The sequence below is a fragment of the Bufo gargarizans genome, chromosome 2, assembly GCF_014858855.1.
Source record: "Bufo gargarizans isolate SCDJY-AF-19 chromosome 2, ASM1485885v1, whole genome shotgun sequence".
Taxonomy (NCBI): Eukaryota; Metazoa; Chordata; class Amphibia; order Anura; family Bufonidae; genus Bufo; species Bufo gargarizans.
This window is the reverse complement of record NC_058081.1, coordinates 173,494,320-173,519,362: the sequence shown is the minus strand read 5'-3', so window position 1 is coordinate 173,519,362 and position 25,043 is coordinate 173,494,320. Positions and strand designations below refer to the sequence as shown.

At 43.3% G+C, this 25,043-nt stretch overlaps 1 protein-coding gene across 1 annotated transcript in view; it reads right to left on the bottom strand.

Annotated features, from left to right (window-relative positions):
* LOC122929662 (neuronal acetylcholine receptor subunit alpha-7) overlaps positions 1 to 20,587 on the bottom strand; it is a 401,783-nt gene extending 381,196 nt beyond the window's left edge. The window contains exons 1-2 of the mRNA XM_044283296.1: positions 20,459 to 20,587; positions 20,114 to 20,253 (exon numbers count right to left, since the gene is read on the bottom strand). Of these exons, the coding sequence (XP_044139231.1) occupies positions 20,114 to 20,253; positions 20,459 to 20,513 (195 nt within the window). The 5' untranslated portion in view covers positions 20,514 to 20,587. The remainder of the gene's footprint in view (positions 1 to 20,113; positions 20,254 to 20,458) is intronic.
* Between the last annotated feature and the right edge of the window lie 4,456 nt (positions 20,588 to 25,043).

Here is a 25,043-nt window from a genome sequence, read left to right as displayed (position 1 = left end):
GTAAAACCGCTGTAAAATCCGGTCCTGCGTTTTCTGCTGGCCCAGGTGTCCCCCAAGAACATGTTGGTGGGCTAATTTCAACACGAGCTTGCGATATGCCTGGGGCACCACCAGCTGTTCAATATTTTCACCCCGTAGTTTATTTACCCGGTACAGCATCTCCTGTTGAACCACAAAACGGGGGAACATAGATTCGGCCCCCGGTTGTTGCGGCTCACCCTCAACTACTACCACATTTTCCCAGGCTCGAGATAGAGTCGGATCCTGGTGTTGTGCTGTACCGAAATTAACCCTAGAGACATTGAGGTCTGCCAGCTCAGGACCTGGCGGCAAATCCTCTACGTCTCCCACCATCACACTTAACGGGGTTGTCTCCCCCTCTTCCACCGAAGTGGCGGTCACCCCTACTGCTGGTCCTTCTGACTCAGGTTCCCAAGGTTCTGGCCTCCCCCCTGAGTCAGGCCACTCTGCTAGGGGTACATCTGTCTCCCGGATAACTTTCGTATCCGGCCAGAGTGCCGGGAACCCAGGGAAGTCTCTCCCAATGATCAATTCATATGGTAGCTTTGTGGCGACGGCCACCTCATGCATCCACCTGCCGGCCACCATTGACAGAGAGACCAGGGCGGTGGGATACTCCTTTAAGTCCCCATGTATGCAAACAACACCGACTCTTCGGCCAGTATACTCAGCCGGCCGCACCAGGGCAGCTCTTACCAGGGACACCAGGCTCCCTGAATCCAGCAGAGCCACCGCCACAGTGCCCCCCACTTCCACCTGGCACAGGTGGCTATTGTCCATAGTCTCTGAAGTTCCTGTGGCACACAACATCCTGGCATATAATGAGTGGCGGAAGCCATAGTTGGTGTCCATGGGTTCCCCCCGATGGGGACAGTCCGCCCTTATGTGTCCAGGCTCCTGACAACGCCAGCAGACCACCGGGTTTGGGTCGGCAGGGGGTACATCCCGGGCGGGTCTAGCTGGCACCGGCCGCCGGGTCTGGGGTGGAGTTTTCCGGGGTTTGACTGGCCCCCTCCCAAAAGAACCCCCCTGTAGATTTCTGGTGGCCTCATAGCGCTCCACCAGGTCGACCATCTCCAGGGCATTATTCGGAGACACCTGGCCGATCCAGTGCTGGAGAGGGTACGGCAAAGCCCTCCAAAACACATCCGCCAACAGCCGATCCAACATAGCAGTGGGAGTCAACAGGTCCGGCTGCAGCCATTTTTGCAAACGGTGCAGCAGATCATAATATTGTGGTCTAGCGGGTTCAGCCGGGTTAAATTCCCACTGATGCACCCTCTGGGCCCGGACCAATACATTCACCCCGAGTCTCGCCAGGATCTCACCTTTTACTGTCGGGTAGTCGGCCGCCTGATCATCGGGGAGATCAAACAATACTTGCTGGGGACCGGACGCCAGGAACGGAGCAACGACCTCAGCCCACTGGTCTCGGGGTAACTTTTCCCTCACGGCCACTTTTTCGAAGACCGCCAGATAGGTCTCGACGTCATCCGAGGGGGTCATCTTCGGAATCGCCGCGCGGACAGCTTTCCGGGCATCGTGGACATTCTGGGACGCTCCTGACGCCTGCAACGCCATCACATGTTGCAATAGCAGCTGGTTATTTTCTTGTTGCTGCTTGTTAGCCTCCCGCTGCTGCAAGTTAGCCTCCACGAGGGCCTTCACGACTGCCTCCATTTTGTCAGGGGATACGGGTCGTAACCTTGCCGGCTTAATGTAGGACATGCACTTGTGCCCGGATAAACAAAAACTTTTCGGCCTTCAGGCCTGCCTCACTGCGTTTGCCCGCATCCGACACCAAATGTGGGGATTCGCTTTGGTAGGCAGGGTAAGCGGACGCAGTACAGAGGCAAAAAACAAGGTTCAAATCAAAGTTCAGTGTTTATTCACACATAGCAAGAAAACAAGCCAAAAGAAAGTGTTCAGTTTTGGTGCCTGTTCACACCACACAAAGTTCACAGTGCAAAAAGACGTCACCTGGTCAGCAGATGATTTTCACCCAGAGTCCGCAGCAGTCTTTAGTGGCCTGTTTCCCCAGCCTATGGCTCACACAAACAGATCCCTCAGTGTTTCAAACCACAGACTCCTCAGCTCCTCTGTCATGGAGGATAATTCACCACCTGAACATGCTGGCTGGGTTTTTTTTATATTCCAGCCAAAACCCGGCCTGGAACCGTGGGGAACAGCCACCCACCCTGCTCTTTGGCTGCTCCCAATAAGAACCGGCCCGGATTGGCTTTACAGCCATTCTAACAGTTGAAGTGTCAGATTGCACTACAGACCTGACACTTCAGGAAAAAACCCGGTTCTTACCTCACCGAGGCCAGGAACCTCGGTGACACGTATCTTCCGTCAAAGACGGCTCCTTGTTCCTTCTTACAATATATATATATATATATATATATATATATATACATATACTCAGCTTCTCCTGCTCTACAGCTTAGTTTATAGGGATGCCACTGACATACCTGTTTCCAATTCAGGATCCTCCCTGCACCTGCACCTGTTGTCCGGATATACACAATTACACAATTAATGTTAGACAGTTTTTCCAAGTAGAGGACAGTAAATTTGTATACATTCCAAAAAAAAAGCTTACAGGTTACCTTAGTTCTATTGAAATTGGAAATATTGTATGGATTGACGTGAAGGATAACAATCTCTGTACAGAGATGCAAACTATGTCTGTACTATAGAAGCAATGAGATATAAATAATGACTACAGTTACTGTCAACTGAACATGTCAGGGAGGAAAAAGTGGCAAACATATATTTCAGGCTCAGAAAAATGTCATTTCTCGAGGGCATGCAACCATTAGCACATCCAGTAAAGCTTAGTATTCTCTTAAGAATACGAATTTCAGACAGCATTAGTGCACTAAAAAAGACTTTGGGTCCTGCACAGATTTGTTTTCTAAACCGTTGAAAAGAAATAATTGTAAGAATCTCTATGTAGAACTTCCAACAGTAACAAAAAAAACTTTCCATTTGCCAAATACTCCAAGATTAGTAGTGAAAGAAGTGGCATCAGCCTCATTCAGAAGTGATAATGAAGTGTGAGCTGTGTATGACTGGCTGGACACATTATCTAGCTGTCGGCTGAATGCTATCCTAAGTCAAGCATACGTGTGTAATGAACGGGGAGAGGGGATAGCACCACTGCCAGACACTTATGGAAGTGTCTTATCTCCCCAAGAACAAAAGAATTGGGTAGTTGAAATCCAAGTGTCCTATTCTTATCTCGTCAAGATCTGCTGCCAGGGGAGAGTTGGCAGGCCCCCATACACATTAGATGGTTGAACGGTCCTTCCAAAATCATTGGGCTTAGGTGACATTTATTGAGATGTGAATGGCCAGCTTAGGCTGGGTTCACACCTGAGCGTTTTACAGCGCGTTCCTACGCGCTGTAAAACGCTCAACAAGGAGAAACCAATGATTCCCTATGGGAATGGTTCTCACCTGGGCGTTTTACAGCGCGTACGATCACGCTGTAAAACGCCTGACGCCCCAAGAAGTACATGAGCTTCTTTGGGGCGTCTTGTCGCGCGTTCCTGTACATAGACTTTCGGGAACGCGCGACAATATGCGTTCGCTTGTCTCTGTATGCACGATTGCAAACGCCGGTACAGTCGCGCATACAGAGCGCTCCTTTCAGAACGCTCGGGTCTGAACCCAGCGTCAAGGTTCACAATGAAATTATCTGACTTTTGCTCATTCAGTAAAACTATCCTATGCCCAGGGTTGGACTGGCCCACCAGAGCACCAGAAGATCTTCTGGGGGGGTCCAAGCTCTGACAATAGTGGACACTTAGGGAAACAGGGCCCTTAAGCTCCTATATACACAGAGAGTGGGGCATCAAAATCATTTCCTCTGGTGGGCCCAAGGGACTTCAGTCCAACACTGCCTATGCCTACTAGCATCTGACAATCCTTGTAGAACCTTTACTATTCACAAACTTTGCAGAAGTCAAATATAAGAATATATCTAATACATCTTATTAGAAAAAAATCATCCTTTTTGTCCACTTATAAGCCCCTTCTTCACCTTCCCTGTGCATCCTGCACTGATTATTCTCAATTCATTGCTAAAATCTGTCTTCAGAGATGAGATAGACTATCATATCAATATTACAGTAGGCACATTGGCTCAGTGGTTAACACTGTTGCCTTGCAGCACTGGGGTCCTGGTATCTGACAAAGGGCAACAACTGCTTGGGGTTTGTATGTTCTCCCCATGTTTGTGTGGGTTCGTTCCCTCTGGGTGTTCTGGTTTCCACACTCGGAAGACTGGGGACAGTGAGTGATGATAATGTCTATAAATACTGCTGCAGAATATAGAATAGAGCAATGCAGAGACTGGATAATAGCAGCCAACTGTACTGAATCTTTGTCAGTAATTGGTTCACACATGGTAGACCAGAGGCATGGTCTCTTAGAGTTTGAAAGCAATGGTTGTTGGGTACACTTCAAGCAAATTCAGGCCTTATATTACAAAGAACCTTTCACCATGAAAATGCAGTGCATCAGCAGGTCGCATGTTAAAGAGAAGGAGGAGATGAGCAGGTCATTATCGTTTTATGGGAAATTATTGCGTAAAACTTGCAATTTATACATTTAAAATCTCTGCACTTTCTGAGCTCAGTTGCCCCTACACACTTACGTATTTACACAGGGAAGGCTGTCAATCACTGGTAAAACCACGCACTTGGCTACTGAGCTCTGAAAGAACAGACACTTAAATGAATAAATTCCACATTTTACTGAATCATTTCACTTAAGGCTATATATCAATATGCCCAGCTCCTTCTTAGGGTGCATTCAGACGGCCGTGTTTCTGGGTCGCAAAAGATGGTGGACAGCACACCGTGTGTTGTCCCCATCTGTAGCTCCGTTCCGTGGCCCCGCAAAAAGTTTAGCGTATGTCCTATTCTTGTCCACAATCGCGGACAAGAATAGGCATTTCTATAATACGGCCGGTATCTGTGTTTTGCGGACCACAAAACACATATGGTCATTTGAATGTAGCCTTAACTTGCTGACTGCACATTGCACTGCATTTTTATGATGACAGGTTTCCATTTAAGCTGCTATAGTGTCTCCGTTGTATCTAACTTGCTTGTCCAGCGCTCTTCTCCCTTGTTCTCTTCTTCTTCCCTCGAGCTATCAGCACAATTCTGAATAGTGCCCACCTCCACCCTTGACTTGCAGTGCATCCACACAACTCTTCTGCTTGACTGCTATCTATGCTCAAGCACCATTTCCTGACAGAAACGGGCACACGCCCTGGAGTCTCTTCCCAGGTGGGTCAGACTGATACTTATCTGCATGCCCATGTTGGTGAGCCAAAGCAACAGCCCCTTATTCTTATCTTAGCCATATGGCACCTACTAAAAGACCATCTCAGCACATGATGAATTGTACCTAACCCTCACAATTCCACCCAAAAAAACATACACAATATAATAAAAATCATAATAATAAGCACTTTCCCACAACTTTACAAACTTACTGAGGGATCAGGTTTAGTGCTGCCTACAGAGGTGGGGGGAATCTACTACAGTAGATGCACACAGAGGCACGGACACACAGAGACTATGGAGCTAGGTCTAGTAGGTTTTCTGTCTCACCCTAGTGCTATACTCATAGCATAATTTCCCAATACTGCTGTATAATGTCCACCATGCTGACTCTGAGGGTGTGATACAGAGAGATAGGGGAACAAAATCTCCTTTACTCCATAAGTGCTATGAAAGGGAGACCTCGTAGTAGCTACCACTTACCCACTAGCTCTGGGAAATCAATCAATGAAATATATTGCCTGCAGACGGGAAAACTGGTGAAAAATGCAAAGCATGAGTCATATAATGAGCAGATATAGTGTCATTCCTCATGTACACCACACAGCAGCTTATTCTGAAAAGTGACGTGAAACGATAGGTACACTTTAAATCTATTAGATGTAGACATCGAGATACGAGCTCAGATGTATAAAACATTGCTGGCTTGAAGGAGTTTTCCCAATGATTCATGTAAAAAATCAAATCAGACATCATATAGTACCTGACAGTCTATTTTTAACAAAACTAGAACCAGCCCTGCACCTCACATGGATTCATAGATACGCTCATTCATTGCTACAGTTGCTCTTATAGATTTGTTTCAAGTTGTCAGCTCAGGAGATATGTCCTTTATATGTTCTCAGGGAGTGTGTCCATTCTGTGGCAGGTCTCTTCCTGTAACTATCACAGCTTTTAACAGTAGATCTGGCTGATGACAGTCGAAATATGGAAATGAGCACGTGCTTCCACCTCAGAGATGATACTGAGGTGGACAGAGAAATTAGAAAAAGAGCAAACAGCAGGGAGCACTATACAGATACATTTTACTGAATAAGGGCTCTTTCACATCTGCGTTCTTTTCTTACGGCATAGAGTTCCGTCGTCGGGGCTCTATGCCGGAAGAATACTGATCAGGATTATCCTAATGCATTCTGAATGGACAGTCCGTCCTTCAGGATGCATCAGGATGTCTTCCGTTCCGGAACGGAACGTTTTTTGGCCGCAGCAAATAGCGCAGCATGCTGTGCTTTTTGCTCCGGCCAAAAATCCGGAACACTTGCCGCAAGGCCGGATCCGTAATGAATGCCCATTGAAAGGCATTGATCCGGATCCGGCCTTAAGCTAAACGTTGTTTCGGCGCATTGCCGGATGCAACGTTTAGCTTTTTCTGAATGGTTACCATGGCTGCCGGGACGCTAAAGTCCTGGCAGCCATGGTAAAGTGTAGTGGGGAGCAGCATACTTACCGTCCGTGCGGCTCCCGGGGCGCTCCAGAGTGACGTCAGGGCGCCCCAAGCGCATGGATGACGTGATCGCATGGCACGTCATCCATGCGCATGGGGCGCTCTGATGTCATTCTGGAGCGCCCCAGGAGCCGCACGGACTGTAAGTATACCGCTCCCCCGCTCCCCCTCCTACTATGGCAACCAGGACATTAATAGCGTCCTGGGTGCCATAGTAACACTGAAAGCATTTTGAAGACGGATCCGTCTTCAAATGCTTTCAGTTCACTTGCGTTTTTCCGGATCCGGCGTGTAATTCCGGCAAGTGGAGTACACGCCGGATCCGGACAACGCAAGTGTGAAAGAGGCCTAACTCAGTGGCTATGCTAAATTGTTAGTTACATGCTATTACAAAATTATTCAGACAGGTTCTGGTTTGAAAAGTAAATTTTTTTTCATTGAAAAACCTCTTTGAACATGAAATTATCTTATGAAATGTCATAGAGAATTTTTACAAGGTCATATTGGTGTAGTCTATGATCTCATATTCCCGACATTGGTTCACACCGTTTTGGCACTGATGAGGGATTTCAGTTATTGAAAAAGTGTTGCATCTCAAGCACATTAATATATATTTGAATTTCAACTTTGGCAAAAATATTGGGGGAGATTTATCAAACTGGTGAAAAGCAGAACTGGCTTAGCTGCCCATCCACTTTCATTTTTGACAGTTTCTTTGGAACTTTACACTAGTTTGATAAATGACCCCCATTGTGTCAGATTTCCAATAGAAATTTATAAGGAGTGCCATACAGGTTCTAACATTTATATCATTTTCATTATGAAAATTAGTGGTGGTTTGAGAAGACATTTCTTTGATGACATATTCCTATGGTATTTCCCCTTTAAACAATAAAAACAAAGCTCAGGCTGACAGGATCTAATTACACATAATATATAGCAGTTGCCAAGTCTGAACACCAAACAGTGTTCAGATTACCAATGCAGAATACTATAGAACCAGATTTCGATGACACACTTCATTTAATAGCTAAAAGCGGTTATCCCATGACTAATGTAAAAAATGAAAACCAGATAATATACAGTACATGATAATCTCTTTCTAACAAAGCTAGAACCAGCCCTGTACCTCACATGGATCCAGAGGTCTCCCCATGCATTGCTCTGCTGGATTTATATCAAGCTGAAAGCTCAAGGGGAGGGTCTTTTCTTCTACAGCTAAGTGGGCGTGTCCATGCTCTCCCTATCACAGCTCAGAAGACAGTGGAAGGATGAAACTGAGCGTGTGCAGCCATCTCAGTGAGCAGGTCAAAGAAATAAGAAAAAACCCAAACAGCGGTTGGCGCTATACAGACACATTCTAGTGAATAACTCAGTGGCTATGCAAAAATTTGTACTACATGCAACTGCAAACGTATTCAGATCCATGTGCTGGTTGTAAAATTGCAGAATATTTTTTTGTGGGACAACCCCTTTAAGAAAAAAATGTAAATGTCTCAAAATATCACCAAGAAACACAACCCAGAAATGGACATGACTAGCAGAGGTTTGTGTCTGTGAGCCACTTGTTGGGTTAAATCATAATAGCTATCATAAGATACTGCAGTAAAGGATTTGTCTTTACAGTAACTTCTGAAATAACCTCTAAAGAATAAATCTGTGCCCAATGTTTTCTATATCCGTTAAGATTTAACGAATCGTCTACCCAAAATTAAGGGTCAAATAATTAATTTAATCATTGGTAGCTTACTTTTCTCTTCCTAAATTAGAATGAAATTAGAAACTCAGCCAAAAAGGAATCTACTCTCAGAAAACCACTGTTATGTCTGGATGTTTAAAGGGGTTGCCTAATATAATTAAAAAAACCTCATACAAGTTCACCCAAATTGTCTGTCTCTACACTGACAGTCCTCCTGCCATTGCTTATTTACAAACTGCAGCAGTGACGTATTGGTATGTGGCATGTGACCGCTGCTGCCAGTCACTGGCCTCAGCAGTCTACATGATGATGATTAAGTGTTTGAAATGTACCTCACCCTACTTTTCTTTTTGACACTCGCCCTGAGAGAAATTTTACCTGGAAACTGCACTGACCTCAGGGTATAAGGAGAAAAAAGGACTGACAGAGATAAGCATTTAGAGTCTAACGAACTGTATAGATCTAAATGTAGTCAGCTGCCCACAATGGTGGTTATAGGAAGCTTCTATGAACTATCACACACCTTTTGCAGTTATGGCTAACTTCCGGTACTCCAGCTATGGTGAAATCAGGACTCACAGCATGCTCCATTCATTTCTATGGCGTTCTGAGAATAGCCAAGGAAGTGTACATCTTGGGAGTTGTAATTTTACCACAACTGGAGTGCCGGAGGTTAGCCATCACAGCCTTAGAGCATGCCCTGCCTTCCAGCAGGTACCATATGTCATTGCCTTTACCATCAGGTACAGAATCCTAGTTGTTTCAAAGATGATCAGGATGTCGAAAGTAGACGATGGTCACTGGTAGAAGTGTGGTCTTATCAGAGACCTAATATAGGATACATAGGATACATAGTATACGATGGAACTGGAAATCTATCTAAAAATTCTAATCTGGAAAACGGATACTTTCTCAAAATTGTGGCCCTTTGAAGAGGTCTCACTGTATATTACAGACTATAGTACAGTATATCGGTTAGGTCACAAATTTGGCACACTCTGCATATCAATATATAGTAATTCTTACGAAATTTCACTTGTACTGAAAATATATACATTGGCTTTAACTCAGAGTATAAAGTGTTTTAGAGCGTACCTCAGGTTACCTCATTAGAGTGTACCTCAGGTTACCTTATTAGAGTGTACCTCAGGTTACCTCAGAGTGTACCTCAGGTAACCTCATTAGAGTGTACCTCAGGTTACCTCATTAGAGTGTACCTCAGGTTACCTCATTAGAGTGTACCTCAGGTTACCTCATTAGAGTGTACCTCAGGTTACCTCATTTGTACTCTGTAACTGATATTAATACATCAAAACGAGAAAAATACATTTATATGAATCAGCGTGAGGTCTATTATACCATAAAATGATTAATAAATAAACTACAATCAAAATGGCTTGAAAAAATCTTAACTCACATATTACAATGAATCACAAATAATACAGAGTCCGCAGTCAGGTAGTCAGCCACACATAAAAGGTTAAAGAACATGAGATAACATTTTCAGAGATGTATTCTTACAAACAAGAATGGTCTTTAGAAATAAGAAGCAGCTAGCTGCAATGTCAGGATCAGTATTATTCACTGTAACTTAATGAGATTTTTATACAGCTCTTAAAGTGCCGATTCACCTTTGATGGCCCTACTTCAAGAACTGGTATAATGCATAAAGGGATGGATATATCATGGGCAGTTCACCCATGTTTGGCAAAAAATGTGGCGTGCATTGGGAGGGATTTGTCAAAGATTTTACACCATTATTGTGGCGTAAAAAAAAGTTGTAGATTATTGGGCACACCATATTTGCCTGACAATCTGCAACTTTTAGAGGTTGTCATCACTAGTGCTTAGCAGGAGGGAGGATAGGGATAGCACGGCTCAACGGATTTACTATAACATGTCAGAAACTGGTGTAAGTTATGGCTCAAGTCTGCACCAGTTCCTGGCTGGCAAAAACTTGAGTTTCTGGCCCATGGAGGACCAGAGATGCAACTAATTTATTAAGAGGCATTTGATAAATCTCCTCCATTAAAGGGGTTGTCTCATCTCAGAGAATGGGGGCATATCATTTTCTATCGGGCCGCCACATATAGCCGAGCGTTGGCTCAGCTATTTTCGTCAGACCCATAGAAGTCAATGGGAGCGCCGGCCGGTCATACGCTGTGCGCTCCCATTCACTTCTATGGTGAGACTGCTTGGTGGTGGCTGGACCGGAGTCCTCCAGCCACCTATAAGACAATGGGGGCATATCCAATCGATTGTCTGAGATAAGACAACCCCTTTAAGCTTTTTATGTCTTTTAGAAGGCAAAAACCACAACTTTTCCCCACACATGCCAGTTTTTTTCTCTTTGACAGGAATCTGTCAGTAGCAGCCTCCCTATCCAACCGTTTGCATAGACACATAGCTGTGGTTCGCCTGTTTTGCTTTTGTTGATTTGAGGCTCCGTTCCTGAGTTATAGTGCAATGAGGGTGCCACCGTTGCTCTTGATGCACCCAAGCTCCACTCATTTCTTTGGTGAACCCCTCCCTCAATGCTTTGATTGACAGGGCCAGGCAGTGGCAAGGCAGTGAGGGAGGGGCTGACCCCAGAAAGGAGTGGAGTTTGGGTGTAACAAGAGCAATGGTGGCACCCTCCATTGCATCAAAGGCCTAATTTGCATATTAAGAAAAAGTATCATATGTAAGTAACAGAGCCTCAGATCAACGAAAGAAATATGGGGTCCTTTATGAAACTGTGTAAAGTAGAATTGGCTTAGTTGCCCATAGCAATTAGAAACCAATCAGATTCCACCTTTCATTTTCCAAGGGATCTGTGAAAAATGAAAGGTGGACTCTGATTGGTTGCTATGGGCAACTAAGCCAATTCTACTTTAAACCAGTTTTATAAATGGCCCCAATAGTGTTTTGATCAGGAGAACCACTGCTATGTGTCTATGCAGGCGGTTGGATAGGGAGGTTGCTGGTGACAGATTCCCTTTAAATGGGTGGAGGCAGGATGGGGAGCCTGCCATATTTACCATAATTTATTCTAGCTAAATCTATGCTAGTCCAGGCTGGTGTAGATTTCAGTGTCAGTTAGGATTGAAGATGCAGCAAAATTATTAAGAGGCCTTGTCACTTAATACATTTGTCACATCTAGAACAAGCCTGTCTAGGATCTGATTACTAAGGCCTTTCTCACATGAGCAATACGGATTGTGTCAAGACCTGTTCAGGGAAAAACTGATGGCTTTGAACGCTAGTTCAATCTGTTCTTTCTGCTAATGCAATCAGTGTGTGCGTTTTTTTTACCAGATTGTATCCGGATTGAATGCGCTTTTCACGCATGTAAAAAAACTGAAGAATAACACATTACATATCCTAGCAACCATCAGTAAAAAAAAAAAGCATTGCATCCGGATGCCTTACACTTTTCACACAAGCCCCAGTCACTTCTATGGAACCAGAGCTGCATGAAAAGCGCACAATTTACAACATGCTGGGATTTTTCCTGAATACAAAGATGATTCAGTCCAGATGCTTTGTGTTCACTACAAAGATTGCATCCGGACGGAAAACTCTCCTATGTGAAAGAGCCCCAAGGACAGGGATTGGGGGACCCATGTTCTGGATATACGTACAGGGGGAACTGAAAAAATACTCTACTGTATATGCCTCAGTCACTAAATATTCTCCTGGCAACAGGGGGGGTAATGGGTGAAAAGGTTTAATTATAAGGACTACTCTAGCTATACAGAACAAGCGCACGTCCATAGATAGGTAACATCTCTAACCACAGGGTCGGACTGGGGTTCCTTGAGCCCATCAGAGGAAATTATTCTAATAGGTTTTGATTTTATTTAAAAATAGACCATTGTGGCAATTTATTGTCTCCAAAGGCAGCCCCAATATTTTTATTTCTTTGGAGTTCTTAATAGTATCAGAGCCTAGGCCCATCGGAGGATCCTTTGGTACTCTGGTGGGCCAGTCTGAAGCTGAGAGGGTTGGAATGGTTTATCACGGTTCTGATAGATATAGACATCAGATGTCAGGTAGTCACTAGTGTAATTTGATTATAATATAATCACAGAGTATCTTCACCAGTGTAAAACGTAACCTTTACTTATGATCATTAAAACTCACCCAAACTGTGCCCATCAAAAGCAATTAACAATAAGGCTGGGAGGAACAAGGAAAGGAAAAATATCTAATTCTCACACTTGGAATGGGGTTTCTTGGGCCCTCCAGAGGAAATTATTCTCTGGGCCCAACCACCATATCAATAATAAAGTCTAATACATTTTTATTTAAAGAAATAGACCCTAGTGCCAGCTCCAAATGTTTTTTTTTCCTCCTGGACCTATGGTATCAGATCCTTGGCCAACCAGAGGATTCCCTGGTACTCTGATGGGCCAGTCCGACACTGCCTAACCAATAGGTAAGTTAAAAAAAAGTGGCAAGTGATCTTCTACACTGCCATCTACTATTTTGGGGGGAGGGGTTCCAACTTTTCCCCCAAAGATCGAGGGAAAGATTGAGCTATTGGGTTTTAACATGCCCAATCCTTTTTTTCTTAGGGTAGATACAGTAAGCTGCCACCAGATGTGTCTGGCAGCAGCTGGCTCACCTTTCACTATTCAGAACACATGCGCACTTGAACCGAGTATGCATGTGAGTTGGGTAGAATCACTGTTAAACAATCTAAAGTGTATAGCCAGATTTAGACACTAATGTTTGAGTCTCATTATCGGCTACAATGGGAGGTTCCACCGTATCTTTAAAAGCCCTCATCCACACTGGTGTATTGTCAGCCGAACAGACTGACACTCTAATGTGTATAGGGAAGATGTCAGGGGAGAGAAGAATCTCAAAATTTTATTATTTTTCCTGATCCGAACATGTACTTTATATGTATGAGGGAACAATAAGAGATCATTCTGCTGACAGCTACTGAATGTGTATATAAGGTCTATGGGTACCTTAATATGCACTGTATCTACAACATTATTCTGTAGGTTACATTACATGCACTGTACTGTGAAATAGCATATGAAAGCAGACAGAGAACACTAAGGGGTTTACAGAATTGGAAAAAAGGGGTCTGCTTTGTTTCCAGAAACAGTACCACTCCTGACCATCAGTTGTATATAGTACCAGAACTCAGACCCATTCAGTCTTAGATACAACTCGTGGACAGGAGCAGTGCTTTCTTTTTTATGCTGGACAGCTCCTTTATAATGTTATGTTGAATTGATCTCCAGTATCCTCCCTGAATCATGAGCTGTATAAGGGCTTATTTGTTTGCAAGACATACTACATTTTCCAATGGAATCATATTGAGAAACATATAAATAGTTGATTAACTTTTATTAACTTGTTTGTGGAAAAGGTAGAAAAAACAGCAATTTCACAGTTATTTATCATTCAGCATAAGTAAAAGGGTTGTTTCACTTCGGCAAATGGCATTTATCATGTACAGAAAGTTAATATAAGACACATAATAATGTATTGTGATTGTCCATATTGCCTCCTTTGCTGGCTGGATTTATTTTTCCGGTGCATTATACACAGGCCCGTTTTTTCTGGGCGCCACTCCGTTCGACCGCTGTGGCCCCCTTTGTATTCTCCCGCCTGGTATGCTAATTTTAGCATCGGAGCAATGAGGAGGAGACTGAGTCTCTGATGCTAAAATTAGCATACCAGACGGGAGAATACAACGGGGGCCACAGAGGTCGAACGGAGCGGCGCCCATAAAAAATAGTAAGTGCAGTTAGATCACTGCACTATGCCCTACATATCCTGATACTTAGTTTATAATGTCTGGACCTATGAAAAGTCCTCTTTAAGGACCCTCACCTTACATGTACGGCGCTGGTTGACGTGACTTAAGGACCTGCGCCGTTTATGTACGGCGGGCTGATCGGGTGATCAAGCGGGCGCAGCTCACTGACAGCCGGGCCCCTGTTGCATATGCTGGCATCGTTGTAAACACCTATGCCGGCGTATTAACCCCTTGTATGCCATGGTCAAAGCTGACCGCGGTATGCAGAGGGTTCGCGGAGGGTACGGGTGCCCATCGGGTCCTCGCGCTGCAATGGAGGGGAGAAGGCAAGCCCGAGGCCTTCTATAGGCATTGAGGCTTGCCTTCTATGGAAGCCTGTGAGATCCAGCCCCTTAGGCTGGGTCTCACAGGCAGACTGTCAGCATAAAAGTTGACAGCCAATGCATTACAATACAGGTTGTATTGTCATGCATTGTAGAGGGGATCAGACCCCAGAAATTGAAGTCCCAGAGTGGGACAAAAATAGAAAGTAAAAAAAAAAGTGTTTTTCAGAATAAAAAAAAATAAAAATGTCCCAAATAAAACACATAAAATTGTAAAATTAATATAAAAAAGCGTAGGCCCCCAAAATAGTACCAATCAACAAGTCACTGCATCCTGCAAAAAATGAGCCCCTACCTAAGACAATCGCCCCAAAAAATTAAATAAAATATGTCTCTCAGAATATGGGGACACTAAAATATGATTTTTTTTGTTTCAAAACTGCTTTTATTGTGTTAAAAGTGAAAAACAAAAGTAGACATATTAGGTATCGTCGTGTCCGTAAGAACCAGGTCTATTAAAATATCACATGACCTAACCCCTCAGATGAACACCGTAAAAAATAAAAACGGTGTCTAAAAAGGCATTTTTGTCACCTTACATCACAAAAAGTGTAATACCAAGTGATCAAAAAGTCATACGCACCCCAAAATATTACCCATTAAACCATCATCTCATCCCGCAAAATGAGACTCTACCTAAGACAATCGGGTAAAAAAAAATATATATGTCTCTCGGAATATGGAGACACTAAAAAATGCATTTATTGCCTAAAAAAGCATACATACTAGGTATTGCTGCATCCGTAACAACCTGCTGTATAAAAGTATTACATATCCTAACCCCTCATTTGAACACCGTAAAAAAAAATAACATTGTAAAAAAAAACATTTTTTGTCACCTTACATCCCAAAAAGTGTAATACCAAGCGATCAAAAAGTCATATGCACCCTAAAATAGTACCAATCAAACCGTCATCTCATACCAAAAAAAAAAAGAGCCCCTACATAAGACAGTCGCCCAAAAAAAATAAAATATGGCTGTCAGAATATGGAGACACTAAAAAATAATTATTTTTCAAAAATACTTTATTATGTAAAACTGAAACAAGCAACCGAAAGTCATATTTGGTATTTTTGTATCCGTAACAACCTGCTCTATAAAAATAGCACATTATCTAACCTGTCAGATGAACCTTGTAAAAAAAAAAAAAAAACTGTGTCAAGACAGCTATGTTTTGTTACCTTGCCTCACAAATAGTGTAATATTGAGCAATCAAAAATTATATGTACCTTAAAATAGTACCAGCAAAACTGCCACCTTATCCCATAGTTTTCAAAATGGGGGTCACTTTTTTGGAGTTTCTACTTTAGGGGGTCTTCAAATGTGACATGGGAACTTAAAATTATCCATATGGCGCTCCTTTCCTTCTGCGCCCTGCCGAGTGCCCATGCAGCAGTTAATGACCACATATGGGGTGTTTCTGTAAACTGAAATGTCATCTACATTTTCCCTTAATTCTTGTGGAACACCTAAAGGGTTAACAAAGGTTAAAATCAGTTTTGAATATCTTGAGGGGTGTCGTTTCTAAAATGGGGCCATTTATGGGTGGTTTCTATTATGTAAGCCCCACAAAGTGACTTCAGACCTGGACTGGTCCTTAACAATTGAGTTTTGGAAATTTTCTTTAAAATTTTAGGATTTGCTTCTAAACTTCTAAGCCTTCTAACGTCCCCAAAAAATAAAATGTCATTTACGTAATGATCCAAACATGAAGTAAACATAAGGGAAATGTAAGGTAATAACTATTTTAGGAGGTATCACTATCTGTTTTAAAAGCAGAGAAATAACAATTTCTAAAATTGCTAATTTTTCCAAATTTTAGTTAAATTTTTAATTTTTTTATAAATAAAAATGAAATATTTTGACTCAAATTTACCACTGTCATAAAGTACAATATGTGATGAGAAAACAATCTCAGAATGACATGGATAAGTAAAAGCATTTTAGAGTTCTCCCCACATAAAGTAACACATGTCAGATTTGCAAAAAATGGCCTGGTCCTTAAGGTGAAAAATGGCAGGGTCCTGAAGGCGTAAATAACGCATTTATTATGATGGCGACTAGAAAATATGTTTTTTTAATACTTCTGCAAAATACCATTTTTAATGGATAAAAAATTGTTTTTTACTCTGAATACTTTTTTAAAATAAACTTTAATATGCTTTAATTATTCTTTAATCCCTATGGGATTTAACTATTCAATCTGCTGATCACTTATGTAATGCTTTTCTATACTCAGTATACTCAAGCATCATTTTCTGTCAGTAATAAACTTGTTTGGCCCCCAGCTGCCGGTGACAAAAGGTTAAACTGCCAAACTCCTTAAAAATGCAAATGTTCTAAAATAAATAAAAGCAGAACTCGCTTCTTTAATTCCCCTCCATTACAGCAGAGGGGCTCCAGCAGCCCCTACCAGCAATGATGTGCCTTAATAACTGGTAACCACTGCAGCCAATCACTGCACCAACAATCAATCTTAATAGGCTAGTTTCACACTACCGGCACGGACCTCCGGAAGGCTGTTCTGGCGGGTGAACACCCTGTTGGATCCGTCCTGCCGCTAGTGAACACGTGTCCCCGGACTACCGCTCCGGCCCCATTGACTATAATAGGGGCAGGGTGGAGTTTCGGCGGCAGCAAGGCAGCGCACGCCAAGAGGCCGCTGGAATAAAAGTACGACATGTAGTACTTTTATTCCGGCGGCCTCTCTGCGTGCGCTGTCGTGCTGCAGCCGGAACTCCGCCCCAATTATAGTCAATGGGGTCGGAGTGGTAGTCCAGGGGCACATGTCCACTAGCGGCAGGACAGATCCGACAGGCTGTTCACCTGCCAGAACAGCCTTCCGGAGGTCCTTGCTGCTAGTGTGAAAGTACCCTTAGCACATGATCGCTGAGGCCACTGATTGACTGCAGTGTTCACATTCTGGAAGCTTGTAAATTGATTTATTTTTTGCTATTCTATAACATTTTCTGGTGTTCTTTTTTTCACATAATTGGAAAAACCCCTTTAGACAGTTATCTCCAATCCTGTTCCCAAACCTAACAAGAAGGGTGTGTTCACTTGCAGATGATTTGTTGCAGAAATTTCTGAAACTCTTCCTTTCCTCTGAATGGGATGTTCAGAAATGCATGCACATGCTGCTGAAACAACCCCAGATTTATTTGACATTTAAATGCTCACCATTTGCATAAATCAATAATTCCAGTGAATATTAGAAAATTTGTAATATATCTTACAATGAGTGAGATAAGGCAGAGTGACAGACAGAGCTGCTACTTAAAGAGAATGTGTTACCAATTTTTTTTTTCCTGCTAGTTAAAACCAGATAGCGATATCATATTTTCTGATCTGTTTTTATTTTCTGATTGCAGTTTTTTTATTTTATTTTCTGAACATGATTGTAGGAACTGTCATCTTGCAATGGTCTGGAGCTGACTCACTGATTTCTATAGGAGATTTTTCTAGGCATGCTGAGACCTGTGCAGAGGTTCGTTGGGAGCAGATAAGCTTTGACAATTACATATTGTGAATGGTGGATCCTGTAATTTAATATAAATATATATATTTATATATATATATATATATATATATATATATATATATTTTATATCTGTCATTCTAATCCTGACTCTGATGATAGGCAGATAACTGCAGTACAGACCAAGAAGTTACGCCTATTATTAGGCTTAGTGGTCAGTGCAAAAACATTGAAAATTAAAAATAACATCACGATACATTATTTAAAAATATGTTTAACATAAAGACATGTTTTAATAGGTAATTTCACCCCATTGCTGGATTCAGAGCTACACTGCTCAGCACTGCTGTATAATGACTTCAATGCTGATATTGCATCTAAGGGTGTGCCACAGAGAGAAAGATAACCAGAAATTTAATCATCTCCTCTTCTCTATATGTAGTGTATGGGAGACATCATAACAGCTAATCTCAACCCACTGGCCCACAGAAAACTGATACTTAGAGATGGAGCCTGCAGTGGTGGAAACTGGTGATACATGCAGAATACAAGGTGTTTGATAAGTTGGGTGACATTCTATTAGTACACCCTAATATGATATGAATAAATTTAAGAGAAACTGTTATATAATCATGTTTCTTCACAAAGATGCAAGCTCATTTAATAATGAGGTTTGTACTTCTAAGACTCTGGACTCCCTGATCATTCTACCTAATTACCTCCAAACCTATCGGTGGTCTGATTCTGCTGTGGTAACAGAAAATGTAGAAACGTGAATCTTTTCATTGCTGCCATAATTTCCATATAAGCTCGAGAAAAGTTTTGGTGCTTATTACTCAAGACTAGTTCTCATTGCTTCTGATTTGCAGGAGCAGTATCTGCTAAATCACAAGGACACAAGTTTCCTTATTAAAGATCAATTTCGACATCTACCAATACTCCCTGCCGCTCCAGCTCCACCATTTCGGTGGTGGTCCCCACCGGTCCTGCAGCAATGACATTATAAACATTTACATGACCAGTGCAGCCCATCACTAGTCTTAGTATCGAGGTATGCATGTACAGAGGGCAGTGTTAGAGCAGCAGAGAGATTAAACTGGTGAATTCTGGTTATATTTTTTATTTCATACCATTCCCTGCTTGTAGGCCAATTTTAAGAAATTCCCAGACGACCTGTCTTACATTGCACAAGACTTGACACTACTAACTTATTTGTAGTTAGGGTACTTTCACACTAGCGTTTTTCTTTTCTGGCATAGAGTTCCACCCTAGGGGCTCAATACCGGAAAATAATTGATCAGTTTTATCCTAATGCATTCTGAATGGAGAGCAATCCGTTCAGGATGCATCAGGATGTCTTCAGTTCCGTCTTTTTTTACAGAACACTTGCCTGAATGCCGGATCTGTCCTTCCGGTCTGCGCAAAAGGTAAAAAAAATTAATGCCGGATCCATTTTTCCGGATGACACCGGAAAGACAGATCCGGCATTTCAATGCATCTGTAAGACGGTTCAGGATACTGATCAATCTTACAAATGCCATCAGTTGGCATACGTTTTGACAGATCCGGCAGGCAGTCCCGTCGACGGAACTGCTTGCCGGATAACTCTGTTGCAAGTGTGAAAGTAGCCTTACATATATAACCTACTAATATGATGAGCTAAGTCTAGAGTGACTCCAGCAGTGGCAGGACTTGTGTACAATTCACACCTCAAAATGGTTTTCTCTCCCAATAAAAGACCAAGGAGATGTTCAACAATTGTCGAAAAGTTGTCAGAAAAAGTCATCCAACAATAAGAAATACATCTGTCTATCAAAGTCATACATGGTAAATGGTATACAGGAGCCGTGTTCGGTAATAACAATTATTATGAACGTTGTCCTCACCCGACCCCAGACCCAGAGAGCTGTATCTATCCCAAAACAGCAGATTGAGAAGAATACAGAGGTGCAACACTTACCACGTCCATGATCTGCATCAGATTCATTCCAAAGTAGACAGTGAGTGGATGAGAGTCATTAGCCACCGGCCTCTCTAAAGGATTATAGTTCTTCAGTAATTCCTTGTAGAGCTTTCTCTGGTATTCTCCTTGCAGGGACACTTCAAACCAAGAGAGAAGCATGATCAGCACGCACTCAGCACAGGGAGTCAATATACAGTAACATGGACAGTACAGTGATCTATCAAATGGCTTGTATACAGTGATCAGCTCGTCACGTACATAGCCTTGGACTGGCACACATTCACAGGGAATGGGGTGTCATGGAATAGGGTGGAATGCAGGGTGATGGTGACATCTATTTACCATGGATCAAGCAGACTGATATCATCATCCACAACTGGATCTCCCCAGCTTCCATTGTGTGAGATCAAGATGAGGAAGTCCTCAGATTCCCAGCTAAGGAGGAAAAGTTTATGATTTGATGACAATAAGCGGAGTCCTGGATGCTGGCGAATGCAGAGGATCAGCTCTCTGCCTGCATCAAGGCTCAGGCGGTGGAGGTGGTGACTACTAAAGTATCACAGCTCCTGTGTAGGAGACCTTACTGACGATGGGAATCCAGGGATTGTCTTCATATTTAGGTAGGCATCGCATCGATTTTATTGGGGGGGATCCCAGTAGTTTCCAGCTGCTGATAACTCCCCCTGGGCTTAGCCCTGGCACTTGTCAGCAAGCAATGGCTCCATTCAGATGGGCTCCACGTGAAGCTTGTGACTTGTGATCCTGTCTCAGCCTGAGCTCTGTTCATTGCATTGTATTTTATAGCTGGCGAGGAGGAGGCAGAGCAGCAGCCCAGATCTGGTGTATTAACCCATTCCCTGCCGAGCATACTACTGAGTCGTAGCCTGTACCTGACTGTAAATATCTGCTATGGTATTTTTAGAATGGTGTCATAAGTAGTAAAAAAAAAAAAAAGATTTGGAAATCAGTGCATGATGACTAGAATTTTAATGCAATGGTTAGGATACTTGTGCACGCATGTGATTATGCTAAGACATTAGGGTTTCTGCTGCAGTTAAAGCCCCACTTTTAGATCCACGGTGCTTTTAAAAATGAAGAAATGTCAATTAATGTCATTTTATTACAATTAATAACCTGGAAGTCTGCAGAAGATTTTTTTTTAATGCATGACTAAATCTTCTCCAAAGCAAAATACTTCAATTAGCCCCTGGCTCTCCACCCTGCAAGCCCTGAATCCATGTGAAAGTAATACAGCTGCAATAAGGTGCTGGCCATAGTGACATCACATTCCTTGCCTTAGTGCAGTGATCTCCAGCTGTAAGGGCATGCTGAGAATTGTAGTTTTGCAATAGCAGGAAAGCCACCGTTTATAGACCACAGCCTTAGGGGTCATGCACACGACCGTGACGTTTTTTGCGGACCGCAAATTGCGGATCCGCAAAAAAAAATGGATGCCGCCTGTGTGCCTTCCGCAATTTGCGGAACGGAACAGAAGGCCCATTATAAAGATGCCTATTCTTGTCCGCAAAATTTTTGCGGGGTCACGGAACGGAGCAACGGATGCGGACAGCACACAGAGTGCTGTCCGCATCTTTGGCGGACCCATTGAAATGAATGGTTCCGTATATGGAACGCAAAAAGCGTTTGTGTACATGAGCACTTAGTGGCAATTGGTTTCTATCACACATGAAGTGTTTGAGCCATTAGAAGTCAAAGGCATGACAGACAGATGTGATGTCACTGTGGGTGACATGTCAACAGGACCATATTGCTTACATACAGCTGATAGGTTTACAGAATGGGCTGAACCCAATTGTTAATAGTGGTTAATATCGCTAAGTAATATTACCGACTGGGCCTATTTAGCAATTCATATTTAAAAAATGTTAAAAGCATGCAATATCCAGTTTAAAATTCCAAAAATAATACATGTACAGTTTATGGCACCCAATGCCCTTTCATTATCCTCCTGATTATCCTAGTATTGATGATCCATGATGGTGGTTTCCACTACAACAGCCCCTATGAGCATACAGCAAGAAAATACAGTCTATCATAAACAGCATCTGTATTCTGCTGACAGCTCCTAAAGGGCAACGAGGGAAATTTGAAATTCCCTAAAGCCGTGCGGTTTATGATAGGACGGCTTTTTGAAGATATCATCTGCAATTAGCCGCTTATTTTGGAATACAGTACTAAGATTTGTGAAGGGCTCTATAGGCAAATGTGATCATGTCAGCTCGGTACTCTTAGTGAAGTGAGCAGTGGAAGATCACTTGTAATTCTGTGTTCTTTTTCTCCATAAGGGAAAAAGCCATAAATTATCAGTAAATCAGTGACAACCATGCAGGGTTGTCCTTAATTTACAATTACCAATCAACGGTTGTGTGTTGTGTGTGTACATTTATTTCATTTCTTGCTTTAGGTTGCGACGTACTTGCACACTTTATAGAAACTATTTAATGGAGATTTGAAATGCAGGGCACAGATTTTCATACCAAAGTTCCACCAATAAGTATAGTCCACACTCACATAATAAATCCTAAAAATACTCCATTAACAGCACCAGCAAAATGCCAGCAGAGTGCCCTCCATAAACAGTGCCAGCAGAGTGCCCTCCATAAACAGTGCCAGCAGAGTGCCCTCCATAAACAGTGCCAGCAGAGTGCCCTCCATAAACAGTGCCAGCAGAGTGCCCTCCATAAACAGTGCCAGCAGAACACCCTCCATAAACAGTGCCAGCAGAACACCCTCCATAAACAGTGCCAGCAGAGTGCCATCCATAAACAGTGCCAGCAGAATGCCCTCCACAAACAGTGCCAACAGAGCCCCCACCATAAATAGTGCCAACAGAGCCCCCTCCATAAACAGTGCCAACAGAGCGCCCTCTATAAACAGTGCCAGCAGAGTGCCCTCCATAAACAGTGCCAGCAGAGCGCCCTCCATAAACAGTGCCAGCAGAGTGCCCTCCATAAACAGTGCCAGCAGAGGGCCCTCCATAAAAAGTGCCAGCAGAACACCCTCCATAAACAGTGCCAGCAGAACACCCTCCATAAACAGTGCCAACAGAGTGCCCTCCATAAACAGTGCCAGCAGAATGTCCTCCACAAACAGTGCCAACAGAGCCCCCACCATAAATAGTGCCAACAGAGCCCCCTCAATAAACAGTGCCAACAGAGCGCCCTCCATAAACAGTGTCAACAGAGCGCCCTCCATAAACAGTGCCAGCAGAGTGCCATCCATAAACAGTGCCAGCAGAACGCCCTCCATAAAAAGTGCCAACAGAGCGCACTCCATAAACAGTGCCAGCAGAGCTCCCTCCATAAACAGCGCCAGCAGAGCGCCCTCCATAAACAGTGCCAGTAGAGCGCCCTCCATAAACAGTGCCAGCAGAGCGCCATCCATAAACAGTGCCAGCAGAGCGCCCTCCATAAACAGTGCCAGCAGAGCACCATCCATAAACAGTGCCAACAGAGCGCCCTCCATAAACAGTGCCAGTAGAGCGCCTTCCATAAACAGTGCCAGCAGAGTGCCATCCATAAACAGTGCCAGCAGAGCACCCTCCACAGTGCCAGCAGAGCACCCTCCATAAACAGTGCCAGCAGAGCACCATCCATAAACAGTGCCAACAGAGCGCCCTCCATAAACAGTGCCAACAGAAAGCCCTCCATAAACAGTGCCAGTAGAGCGCTCTCCATAAACAGTGCCAGCAGAGCGCCTTCTATAAACAGTGCCAGCAGAGTGCCTTCCATAAACAGTGCCAGCAGAGCTCCTTCCATAAACAGTGCCAGCAGAGCGCCCTCCATAAACAGTGCCAGCAGAGCTCCTTCCATAAACAGTGCCAGCAGAGCGCCCTCCATAAACAGTGCCAGGAGAGCGCCTTCCATAAACAGTGCCAGCAGAGTGCCCTCCATAAACAGTGCCAGCAGAGCACCTTCCACAATCAGTGCCAGCAGAGCGCCCTCCATAAACAATGGCAGCAGAGCACCCTCCATAAACAGTGCCAGCAGAGCGCCCTCCATAAACAGTGCCAGCAGAGCGCCCTCCATAAACAATGGCAGCAGAGCACCCTCCATAAACAGTGCCAGCAGACTGCCTTTTAAAACAGTACCACCAAAGTGTCCTCCCATAAACACCATCACAATACTGTCTCTCATAAAAAGCAGTGCCAGCAAAGAATCTCAATAAATAATACTGTCCAGAGAGTATGCCATATAAACATTGCCAGCAGACTGCCCCACGATAGACCATGCCAGGCACATATAATTAAATGATAAAATTGTGGTAGTACGCAGCTGCCACTAGGGAGAGATGACTGCATACATATTTCTAGGACTAGTGAATAGGAGCACTATCAAAGGTTTATTTCCAACGGCTGTGATTGAAATACCCTTCATATGCACAGGTCAAGGGTGACCATGGTTACGGAAATAGCAAAGAGGCCTGTGCTATGCTTTTTCTACTATAAATCCCATAGAAGTGAATGGGAGTTACAGAGTCAGTGAGGCAGAGCCAGCTACACTGTTTCCATAGCTGTGGCTTATATTCAACTCTAGAGGAGTTACAGAAACAGGGTAGCACAGCTTCCTTTCATAACCCTGGCCAACCTCAGCTGCCTCATATGATGAGTAATCTGATCTTAGCCATGAATCTTCAATACATACTGCAGTAATCCTGCCCTGGGGGTATCTGTATCTGTTGTGTTTTATATGTAATGTATTGTATTTTCATGGTTATACCATTTATCCGAGCAAGAGAAGAAATGGTTGGCAATGGTTTGCAGGAACAGGGCTAACCACCCTGTTCCTCCTCTCTTGGTAGGACAGGGATGGTCCTGCTTCCTGCCAGAAGGGGAAGTTCTAGCCTAGCTAGAAGAAGGGAAAGGAAGTTCTTGGCAGGTGGTGGGGGAGTGAGGAAGCACATGTAG